Source organism: Sminthopsis crassicaudata, chromosome 3 (assembly GCF_048593235.1).
Source record: "Sminthopsis crassicaudata isolate SCR6 chromosome 3, ASM4859323v1, whole genome shotgun sequence".
NCBI classification, from domain to species: domain Eukaryota; kingdom Metazoa; phylum Chordata; class Mammalia; order Dasyuromorphia; family Dasyuridae; genus Sminthopsis; species Sminthopsis crassicaudata.
Genome location: NC_133619.1, coordinates 319,114,541 through 319,127,251, shown reverse-complemented (window position 1 = coordinate 319,127,251; position 12,711 = coordinate 319,114,541). Strand labels below are relative to the sequence as shown.

The window sequence follows — 12,711 nt, the reverse complement described above, 5'->3', positions numbered from 1 at the left end:
CACATTTTAATGGGGAAAGATAATATGTAAATAACTACACATATGAGATATTCAGTATAATTGGATGGTAATTTTAGAGGGAAGGCAATTGTTGGGGGGAATGAGAAGGAAGGATCCTGGGAAAGGCTTTCTGCAGCTGTGTTGAAGGAAGTCAGGGAAAGTAGGAGGGGAAGAGGAAAGGAAGAGAGAAAGCATTTCAGGCATGGTGATGGGAGGATGAAAGAACATTGAAATTTATGAGGAATAACAGAGGGCCAGTGTTGCTAAATTATAGATTATGTGGACAGGAGTACAATGTAAGAAGCCTGGAAATAAATAATTTTTGAAGGTCTTTAAATACCAAAAAGAGAGCAGATAGATGGTATAGTGGATAGAATGCCACACTTAGAGTCAGGAAGACTCAACTTCCTGAGTTCAAATCTGGCCTCAGAAATTTACTAGCTATGTAATCCTGGCAAGTCACTTAACCCTGTTAACCTCAGTTTCCTCATCTGTAAAATGAGCTGGAGAAGGAAATGGAAAACCACTGTAGTATCTCTAGCAAGAAAACCCCAAATGGGATCACAAAGAGTAGGACAAAATTTAAAATAAAACAATAAAAATAGATTTTTATATTGTATCTTGGATAATAGGGAGCCCCTGGAATTTATTGGTCAGATCTGTGCTTTCAGAAAATTATCCTTAATTTTAATATTCCACCTGCTTCCAGGGCTTTAAACAGTGAGGATAAAACTATCTGGGACACAATTACAAGAACTTCTCTTTCCTTTTCTTCCCAATCACCTGCTTCCTATGAAAATTCACTCAATGGGTACTAAGTGATTTGGAAACAGGGAATGACAAAAATGTTCAAATAACATTACCAGCTGCTGATCAGGCAATCCTTTGTGACCAGTTTCCCTGAAAACAAGTGACTAGTGCCTATCACTTTACTAAGACTAATTATAATCAGCCTCCTTAGCCAACAGTCAATAAAACAGTGACCTGTCATTAACTATGAAATGACTTATCCAGTATCGCACAGTTAATAAATATTTGAGGTGAGATTTGAACCTTCCCACCTCCAACATCAGTGTCCTATCCATTTATCATGTTGCCTTTCATCTAAACCCTCAGAAGGGAGAATTTCCATCCACTTTCCTATTTCCACAGATTCTCTGAGAGCAGCAGAATTCTGTGGTGATATTTGGCTTACGGATGAAAATGGAAAGGTGACAACAAACAGAAGAGATTAATATCCTACTCCATCAATGAGTAGGGTATTACTCTCCTCCAAAAAAAAGGAGAGAGTTCCCCTTTGGGAGTAGAGCCACAAAGGAAAAAATGGAAGATATCTGATTATCATACCAAACTAATTTTACTATCAAGGAGAGTAGAGCCTAAATATTTGGAATTTTACATCACACATGATGCACACATAAGGGATAACAAATATGAGGAAAGCAACTAGATTTAATGATAAAGGAGGTTCATGCTAGAGGCCACAGAGTTGGCAACAGAATAAGGTGTTGAGAACTTGATACACAACATATATGAAGGAAGAAAAATACAAGGAAAAGAGTCTCAAACCTGACTAATATAATAAAAAGGCACCTAGGAGAACATCATCACCTACAGACCTCCATATTCTACCTTCCCAGTTATGCAGAGTCTTTGTGCTAGTCATATACATGTGAAGTCCTCCTCAGTAATAGTGTTAGTAGGGAAGAAGAATACTTTCACAAACAATTCGGTAATGGACCATATTATCATTTCATAATTGACTGAAAGATTTACAGATTACAAGATTGTGCTATGCTTATTGTTTATTTTTTTATGAAAAGATATTTGATTCTACAGACCTGAACTTCTTAACTGTGACTTGTGACCCCACATGGGATCTCATAAATAAATATGAGAATCATAGAATTGTGATTTATTATCAATAAATATTTGATTTATATACCTATTTTATATATCTATATACCTGGGGTCATGTAAAAGTGAAATGTGATTGCAAGAAGAAAAAGTTTAAGAAGCCCTGCTGTAGACCAGTGAGACACTTCAAAAGCTTACTTCCAACATTCTTCAATTATATATTAGAATAAATCAAAATTAATCAAAAGATATAATAAACAACTCTGTCCATCAACCTCCTGGTCATGAACATTAATCAAAGCATAAGACTGTATCCTTATCAAAGATGTTCACCATTGGGATGGAACCAGTTCAGCACAGAGTCCAAATTGAACTTGTGAATAGTATGGATCTCCAGGCATACCTATTTGTATATTGCATTATGGTATTGTGTTTATTAAAAGGTCAAGACATCAAAAGTCTCCTGAAAGATGCATGAGCATCTGCATCCACCATGAACACAGGAAATAACCAAGTGAATAAAGAACATCTACTGTTGAGATTATGATTTGCAGTTGAATAGACAACCTATAGGATTTGTTTATCAGTCTACATATCTGGGACAGACAGTTCAGAGGGATTTTGAAATGGAGCAGGAAAAGGAGCTGAAGGAGAGAACCCAGAGTTGAACAGGAGAAGGAGAGGAGACTGTATTACTTTTAAGATACTATAGAATTCCATAAACAACCTTTGAGCTTTTCCCCAAAACAAAGGTCTATCTTTTTAATACTAATATTCTGCTGAAGTTGTATAATTGAGAAACATGAAGCTTAAGAGTCTCTGAAGAAGTGATGATGAATATCACATAGAAGGCAATGGAAAGTCTCACGGTAGGTGTAAGACAATCCTTTCTTCCCCTCACTCCTTATTGCCCTCTGGTTACAGATTTAAAGATCTGCTTTCTGAAAGTATACCCCAAACTTGACCAACTCCTGTTGAAATCCTTTCTTTGAGATATGTATATGTATATATTTATATATGTGTGTTTGTGTATACATATACAGGTATACAGGTACATGTGTGCATATGTATATCTATATAATACAAATACATATATGATATATATAATACAAATACATATATTATATATATACATATATATACATATATATACATATATATATATATATATATATATAGCTTCAGTTGCATCTGAGTCTTCGCGACTCCCATTTGAGGTTTTCCTGGCAAAGATACTGGAGTGGGTTCCCATTTCCTTCTCCAGATCATTTTACAAATGAGGAACTAAGGCAAACAAGGTCACACTACCAGTGAGGTCCTGAGGCCAGATTTGAACTCAGGAAGATAAATCTGCCTTCAAGTATGGAACTCTCTCCCTTGCACCACCCAACTGTGATATAGATAATGATGTTGCTATAGATTGGATATAGATATATAAAAAAGACAGAAGAGTCTAATTCTTCTAAACAACCTTAAAATATTTCCTATATATCACCTTTTTGATTTTATGAGATGGCTTGAAGCACTTCCCTCCTTCCAGATTAAGACCTGGTTGGCCCCTAGTTTTCTACTTTGATTTATTGGGTCTACAATTCTATAGAGAAGTTGTCTTAATTGATAAAAGTACTAGGGAATAGAGCACCTTACTAATTATATTAATTGGAATTGTGGGGTATAAAATACCTATCTTAAAATATCCTCCAGAATTTTAATGAATAGATTGGGCAGCCAAGAGGTAGAGTATATAGATGTGGGCTTGGAGTCAGTAAAATCTGAATTCAATCTGATCTCAGACATTTATTAACTGTGAGACCTGGGCAAATCACTTCACCATCTTTGTCTCAGCTTCCTCATTTGTAAAATGAGCTGGAGAAGGAAATGGCAAATCCCCCCAGTATCTTTTCCAAGAAAACCCCAAAATAGGATCATGAAGAGTTAGACAGAACTGAAATGACTGAACAACTAATGAATGTGTTGGAATTGGAACATTTGCAATTAAAATGCTTCATAGCTTCATTTTGTTCTTCATTGAAAGGATTTTTTAAATGTTTTGAACAGTGACAATCACTACTGGACCAGAGGAGATTTTTGCAGAAAAGGAAAAGAAAAGGCGATCCCGGACCCTAGGTGATCTCATGGTGGAAAACCAAATTGCTAAAATGAAAAAAATTATGATGAAAGCTGAAAAAGCCCAAAATAAGATTTTACAGCGGAGAAGAGAATGGGAGGAACTGTGAGTCTTATTTAAGAAACTCTATCATTCCATAAAAGGATGTTGCAAAAAAAATTCCTTACTTTTTTGGGGGAAGGAGAGGACAAGGTAATTGCGGATAAGTGACTTCCAAGGGCCACACAGCTAGTTAAATGTCTCTCTCTGAGATCATATTTGACTCAGGTCCTCTTGACTTTAGGATTGGTGCTTTATCTACTGCACCACCTAGCTGTCCCCCTACTTTCTATTGTTAAAAAAAGACAAAACCCCCCAACAACTCTGTGAACTATTAAATATAAGAAACCCCAGATCCAGAAAGGGAGATGTAGAATGAAGAGTCACAGTTTACACAGATTATAAATGTATTTATTACCTAAGAAGAAAAAGCTTGCAAGCTTGAGCAGTGTTTGTTGTTATAGCATGTTCAAATACTATTTGTAAGAGATATTTATATAATTTTTGAACAAAGAAAGTCAAAGGAGTGTTGGTATGGCTTGGCTATTAGAAGTCTTTTTGATTGACTAATTGTGCTATTCCATTTTCTTGATACCTCTGTGAAAAAAGGAAGCTCTAACATATCTAATTGATTGGTATAAGCATTACAGAGCTCCTGTTCACACTATTATTAATATGTTATAACCACCAACCCCAGTTTCCAAAGACAGCCATAGCACCGGAGAAAGCTTTTATTAATATGGTATTCACTCAGAAACAGCTTTGCCTAGTGTTTTTCTTGCCAATCACTCACTTATCATATAGAGAGATGAACCCTGAGGCAAATTTAACTCCCCCAGGCATGTCTCTTGAGCTCTATTCTTTAAAAGTACAGATAGGGGAAAGGATACAGCCATAGAGCAGGTGGCGAGATATTCCACACAATGGAACATTGTGGGACAGTATAGGAGCTGGACATTGTAGACACTTAATAAATACTTGTTGAATTAGTCATCTGATCTCTGCTGGAAGACTTTATATCCTGAGTCAGCTCTTTGAACTTTGGGAAAGTTCTATTTGTTAGGCTTTATTGTTAGTCTGTTTTTTCTCTTGCATGAACCTGAAATTAGTCTTTTTGCAATTGCCACCAATTTCTCAAGCAGAGTAAATTGAATGACTCTTCAGTCCCAGGCCAAGCCCCATTTGGTCATTGTTTGGATTCTGATTGACTCAGATTGAATATAAATAGAAATCATCTCTGCTTTGACCAGAAACTCAGAGGTCTTACCTTGGCAGATTCATTTATTCCCTCTACTTGGGTCAATTCTTTACTTTCTCTCAGTCCAGCACACCATTCAGGACCTCATCACCATGGCCAAGGTCTCCCATTTCATCCTGTGCTATCTGTGGTCAAACTGGTCTATATCTGACCACTAGATCCGTAAAGCTGTGGAGGGGAAAATGAGGCAGGTGACTTTGCCCAGTTCTCTCTCACTTAAATCCAATTCCCTTGCATGTCATGGTATGCGCTCCCTGATACCATGATCCTCTTTGAGGACCAAGGACAAATAATAACAATGACCACAAATAGATAGCGATAATGGACACTACAAGTTTTATTTTCCCCTCCATACTAAAGATCCCCAGTCCTTTCAGCCAATTTCCATGGCATGGTCTTAAAAGTCTTTTTCACCATCTTGATTGTGTTTGTCTGGATGTGATCCAGTGGATCAGTTTACTCCCTAAAACATGATGCTTAAAACTGGAAACAGTGCTCTAGAAGTGGCTTAAGAAGGGCGAACAGAGGTACCATCACTTCCTTCAAAGTTGGTTGAAGTCCCACCATGATTCAGATTGTTTTAGATGATTTAAACACACACACAAAACCTATCACAGTATCTGTGATGTGTGTAGATTCAGTATCAAAATGATGTGGGTATAGACACCATAGGATAGTAGGGACCAAATGTTGGGGTGTGTGGTCATGTGAATTCTCAATGGCCATTCTAATTGGCAAAAGGTGGCATTTAGGGGAAATGAAGAGATGCAGTAGACATCTGGAAAGGCAAATATGAAATAGAGTGGGAGAACATGTGAAAGACAAGCTCCTCAGTGGAACTCACAATTATCCAGTGGAAAAGGAGCACCCTGTGAGGTTGGAGCTTGCCCTTAGCTGGCAGGGTGAAGGGGACTTAGCACCCCAAAAGAGTTAACTGTAAGAGGAGAAGTGGGACTGGGGAGCATAGTAGAGTTAGGGGAGATAGCACCTAGCATGGGGGAAGGGAAGGGGAAAGACACACAGGGCAGAGTGCCATGGCAGACTGATCCAAAGGAAGGCAGCAGCCGTGGGATGGCTCATAGTAGACTTATAGGGAAAATTTAACCTCAGGCCCACAACTGGATTTCTGACAGGGAGTGGCAACAGGAGACTGCTTGAGACCCCTAAAGAGGGGCTGTCTCAGGGGTTTGACAGAACGTGGATCAGTCTGGGGACCTCCCCAAAGCCTGGGACCATGGAGCTAAACTGATCCCTATCAGTGCCTTCTCCTTGCCTGCCTCAGGGATCAATTCTTTAGTTTTCTCTCTGTCCAACACACCATTCAGGACCTTATCACTTGCTAATAAAAGAAATTATTTGGACCATGTAGACAGCAGCAATAATTACATGATCCAGACCTGAGTTTTTATTGAGTTTTTAATTCAATTCTTATGCCTTTTGTCTACGTGAAATTAAATAAAAGAGGGATTTATATGTTTGATAATAACATATACAAATAACAGTAAATCAATAAACATTTATAAAGTGTTTACTATGTGCCATTTCACCTCTGCCTGCCTCAGTTTTCTAAACTGTAAAGTAGGCATCCTAATAGCAACCATAATATTTGTAATGCATTGACACAATGCCTTTTTAATTTAATTTATTAATTTAATTTAATTTCATTAAATGCTTTCCATGATACAAATAGTTCCTGCCTTCAAGGAGCTTACATTCTAATGAAGGAAATATCATGTAAACCATGTGCTATGACACAAGTAGATAGATACGTTAGTTGATCTATAGATATACACAAATGTCAATGGGAGGTAATCTCAGTGGGAAGGTGTCAGGGGTTAAGCCTAGTTTTTCTTATTCCAAATCCAGTGCTTTTGTACTGGACCACATCTAGTTTATTGTTGTTGTTTAATCTATTTTTCCTCTCTAATAGATACAAAAGTAAACCTGAGGATGACTATGAAGATCCCAAAGATGTACTGGCCATTAAAGAGGCCCAGAATAATATGGGTGACTTCAACCTCAAGACTGCCCCAGACTACAAGATTCCTGAACAAATGCGCATAAATGCTGCCAAGAAAGAGGAGGAAATTGGGATTCTAGAAGCAATGGTACAGATTTTTAAAAAAAATTGAGTGTTTTGAGGAAGGAATCTTTGGTTTTAAGTTTATTTCATTTAGCTATGTCACTAAGTATTAAAGGGAACATAGGAGTAGTAACTCCTTTTAATTTTAAGTTTCACAGAGCATTTTCCTGACAACCCCTATGAAATAGAAAATGTAAGTATCATTCTCCCCAGTAAGTATCATTCTCCTCATTTTACACATAAGTAATCTGAAGCTCAGAAATGGCAAAGTGACAGATTTACCCAGGATCACATAGCTAAAGAATAGACTTCATTCTACTCAATATTCCTTCTTGGCCTTGGATATAAGAAGATATAGTCAGAAAGCCCGGCTGAACCTAGTACATTTGGGAGAAATCTGTAATAGAGGTAATAAAATATTTGAAAAGATTATAGACCTAGAGCTGGTAGGGGCCTCAGAAGCCAGAGAGAGTAAGTCAACTAGGAACAAAGGAATACCAATGGAATTTGACTTCAAATACAGGATGTCCCAAAAGTTGTAGTGAAATTTTAAGTTATTTATGCTTATTTAATTAATTTATTTAAAATAATAAAATCATAAAATGTATATACATTTAAATACAGTATTCTTTCCACTGTGACATAAAATACCAAATCATTGAAAAAAAATCATGGGTAGTATTATTTCTGCCCCCTTCCCTTAAAGGTAATTAAATGTATGTCAGCAACTACTTACCCATATGCAAACTTTACCATCTCTAGAGAATCTTTATTAAAATAGTTGTTGTTTTGTTGTTTAATTATTAGTCATGTCTAACTTTTTATGAGCCCACTTGGGGTTTTCTTAGAATGGTTTACTGTTTCCTTCTCTAGCTCATTTTACAGATAAGAAAATGAGGCAAGTATAAGTTAAATAACTTGACAGTTAGTGAGATCATATTTGAATTCAAGACCTCCTGATTCCAAGCCAAGTACTCTATCTACCATAGCACAATGGTTCCTACTTGTATTAAGATTTACCTCAATGAAAATAGAAGGAAACAGGGTTTTTTTTTTCCGCAAATGATTTTTACAGTAAGCCACAATCAAAGGTATAGAGAATAGAAAGTATATTGTATATATAATATAAGGTATATATTGTATATTATACAAAGGTATAAGAGAATATAAGATCCAATGTATTTACTGTTTGTTGATTACCATTTCCCTTCCTGTCAAATTATTTTTAAATTAAAAGCTACCCTCCAGTATAGCTGAGGTAGGGGTGTAGGGGTGAGGTTTGCATAGTTTTGGAAGCTGATTAGGGGAGCATTATGAAATGAGGATAGGTGTGGTTATAATATTGCAGATAAAAGTCTCAGTTGACTATCTTGGAGATGATGGGATGAAGCTATTTGAATGATCACTTACCCCTTTAGGTTCATTCTATTGCTCCAATTTTGGACACTTTCACTTTAGACTTAGCCTCCCCAGTAACCTAAGTCAAAACTTCTTAAACTGTGAATTGTGATCCCGTATGGGGTCACATAATTGAATATGGGGGATTGTGAAAAATTTGACAGCATAAAAGATATAAAGTATAATTATGTGTATACCAAAGAATTGTTTTAAAACAAATTTCTTCATGATTTATTATTAGCAAATATTTGATTTGTACACCAATTTTATATACCTGTATAGCTGAAGTCACAAAAATTTCTCAGGCAAAAAGGGGTTTTTAGTGGAAAATGTTTAAGAAGCCATGGTCTAAGTGATTTGTCTGAGATAATCAGGGTGGTCTATGGCAGTCAAGATTAAAACCCAATTTTCCTTTTCTTCTACTTAGGGCCCTTCTTTTCTTCATAGAAATATAAAAGTATATTAAAATGTTAACAGGAAGGTGACTGGTTATACTTATCCTTTAAGAAGTTTATATGTTGTTTGAAGGATAAATTGGAGAAAAGATAGATTTGAAGCAGGAAGATGAATTATGAGACTAATGTAGTCTAGTGTAAGAGGCAATGAGGATTTAAATGAAAGTGATAACTGTGTGAGTAAGGTGGATACAAGTGCAAGAAGAGATCTGAAGACAAAATTGACATGTCTTGGCAATTAATTAGAACTGGGGAGTGGGAAGAAAGTGAAGTATGAAGAATAACCCTGAAGTTTTAAAATAGAAGGATGGTAGTGTTTTTAACACTAAAGAAGTTTGGACAGAAGGAGGGGGTTCATGAGAAAAACAATGAATTGTACTTGAAAGAGAGAGACAGAGAGAGAGAAAGATGAAAAGTCACAGAGGAGAGAGGTCCAGGAATGTGAGAATTAAAAATAAATTGGTAATTAAGAGGATCATTGATGACTCAGGGAGACTACTTTCCACTTGAGAAATGAGGTCAGAAGTCATATTGCAAATGTTTGAGATGGAAATAAAAGAAATAGAAGTAGCACTTTTTCCTAATAGTTTGTCTGTGAAAGGAAAAAATGTAGAACCATAATTTGAGAGGCTGTTAAAAGTCAAGTTTGATGATGAGAGATAAATGGGAGCTTTAGATAGGGAGACACTGAAGATAGAGGTGGGGAAGGGCTATGATTCTGGGCAATCTTCTGGAGAGTATGGGAGGGTATAGGATGGATGATAAACACAAGAGGAGTTGATTTTGTTGAAAAGGTTACCTTTTCATTAGAGACTGCAGTAAAGAAGGAGAGAGATAAGACTTTTATATTCTCATAAAACTGCATAGCCACCAGAGGATGCACACACACACACACACACACACACACACACACACACACACACACACACACCTCTTGGACTAAGAACTATAATAAAGAGGCAATCAGTAAGCAAGGCTGTGGGAGAACAAACAGGGACCCATCTGAATCCACTACATTACAGTATCATTAGGAAGAAATTCCTTGATTGATGAGGGAAGTAAAATACATCCTTAGACTAGCTCTGTGGCCCTGGGTAAGGAACTAACCCTTGCATGCCTCATTTTCCTGGTCTGTAAAATGGAAATAATAACATCTACCTTTTTATTAAAGCTTTTTATTTACAAAGCATATGCATGGGTAATTTTTCAACATTGACCTTTGCAAAGCCTTCTGTTCTAAATTATTCCCTCCTCCCCCACCCCCTCCCCTAAATGTCAGGTAGTCCAATACATAACATCTGACTCTTAAGGGTCTCTCTAATGATCAAATAAGATATGCTTCACCAACCTTAAAACACTATATAAAGGGTAGCTATGATTATGATTATGACATCTTAAGTAAATCTACAAGGGAGGAAAAAAAGTAAGATTAGTAGGGAATAAGTCTGTTTACTGAAATAATTAACATGACTTAGGCTAATTATGTTACAAGACAGTAATGATTGACCTTACCATAGATAGGCAATACTCTACTGTGTGACAATTTCTGTTACTGGGTTTACTTTTATTCTCGTTCCAGACTCATGAAAGGAAGTTTAATATGAACAAGTGCATCATATCTCTTCGAGATCAGAAAATTGCTGTTATTGAAGAGATCCAGTGCCTGGTACAAGAGTTGAAAACCATTCACTCCATCTTGCCTGAAGATAAACATCTTCCTATCCCTGAGGTACCCCAATTACAGCCTGAGGAAGTGCCAGAAAGAAAATACCAGTATGATGAAGAAATTTTATTGGAGTTTAAGCTACAGCAGGAGGAGAAACCTGTGGAGGTAGAGCCAAAAGAAGAAGAGCCAGAAGTTGTTGTGGGCTTTGCTGGGGGAATAACTAAATCTACTCTCAGGGAGCCGGAGTTAGCAAAACAAGAATCTAAGATAGGAAAATTTCCTCTACTGATTTTACCAGAAGTTCAAAAGCCGGTGGAGTTTCCAAAGACAGAGCCAACTGATGTGGAACTGGAGATCATGAAGAGGGAAGAAATCAGGAATATATATATGCAGCAACATGTGATCGACAGGGTAAGGGAAAAGGACAGTTATCTCAGTAGAATTCTTCCCTAACTAGAGCTAGAGTTAAAAAAAACAAAAATACTTAAATTACTTTAATACCCTTCCCTACTCTCCCCTTTTTAGCTCTCTGAAATGTGCTTTCTTAGCTAGGTAACCTGGGCCCCAGAATTTCTTTAGGAACACGGAAAGGATTTACCACCCTACAGTTGTTTGTCAACTAGCTAAAAAGAAAGCAAGAGAAGAAAATGGGGTCAGAGCCAGTAGCAGGGACGCTTTGGACCACTTTTCAGGCAACCAGGATTCAAAAGTAATCACATCTCTCCAAGGAACTTGACCAACATTAGGTTTCCTTTCAAGCTCTGTTCATGAGTTGATTATTTGGTTGGTGCTGTCTAGGGTAATGGCAATATTTGAAATGTGTTCTGAAGTATTTTCTCTCCTTGAGAAACATCTATTGATATTGTGAGTTGAGTTGAGTTGATACTGAATTCTATAATGACTTATTATTGCCAATCTACTTAAGTCTTTCCTCTGCTTGACTTTCAATGAGAGGTCTTCCAAAATCTGTTCTTACTTTATCCCATATAAATTCTACAAAATTCTAGATTCACATGAAGGAAGGTCAGAAGAATATTAATCAAGAGAGAAGTTAGGAAAGCATGGATAAGTGGAGTTTTAAGTTTTCATAAAGAACCAGTTTATAAGGATTAAAGGAAAAACGGGATAGGAGACTGTGGTCAGAGAAAGCTTTTAATACTATTTTATATGCATATATGTTACAATTTTTACCATTCATTTTTACAAAATTTTGAGTTCTAAATTTTTCTTTCTCCCCTCTCCTCTTCCTAAAAGAGTAAACAATTTGATATAGGTTATACATGTGTAGTCATGTAAAACATATTAACCATGTTGTGGAAGGAGAAACAGACCAAAAGGAAAAATCATGCAAAAAATCAAGTGAAAATACTATGTTTCAATCTACATTCAGAGTCCATCAGTTTTTCCTATGCACATGGATAGTATTTTCTATCATGAAACCTTAATAACTGTCTTGTATCATTGTATTGTGAAAAAGAACTAAGTCATTCATATTTGATCACCACACAATGTTAATATGTACTATGTTCTGGTTCTATTCATTTCACTTTGTAGCATGTAAGTTCATATATTTCTTTCTAGGCTCCCCCCCCCCGAAATCTGTCTGCTCATCATTTCTTATTGCACAACAGTATTCTTTCACATTCATATATCACAGCTTGCTTAGCCATTTCCCATTTGATATCTCTTCAATTTCCAAATTTTTTGCCACAAAAAAACTGCTAAAATATTTTTTAGCATTTAAGTTCTTTCCCAGTTTTATGATCTCTTTAGTTTATAAACTTAGTAGACATATGCACAATTTGGTTGCCATTTGGAGTAAATTCC

The 12,711-nt window shown here is 36.4% G+C and overlaps 1 protein-coding gene across 1 annotated transcript in view; it reads left to right on the top strand.

Annotated features, from left to right (window-relative positions):
• CFAP44 (cilia and flagella associated protein 44) overlaps positions 1–12,711 on the top strand; it is a 136,356-nt gene that overhangs the window by 94,307 nt on the left and 29,338 nt on the right. Inside the window, 3 exon segments of the mRNA XM_074301195.1 lie at positions 3,916–4,090; positions 7,213–7,390; positions 10,798–11,295. Of these exon segments, the coding sequence (XP_074157296.1) occupies positions 3,916–4,090; positions 7,213–7,390; positions 10,798–11,295 (851 nt within the window).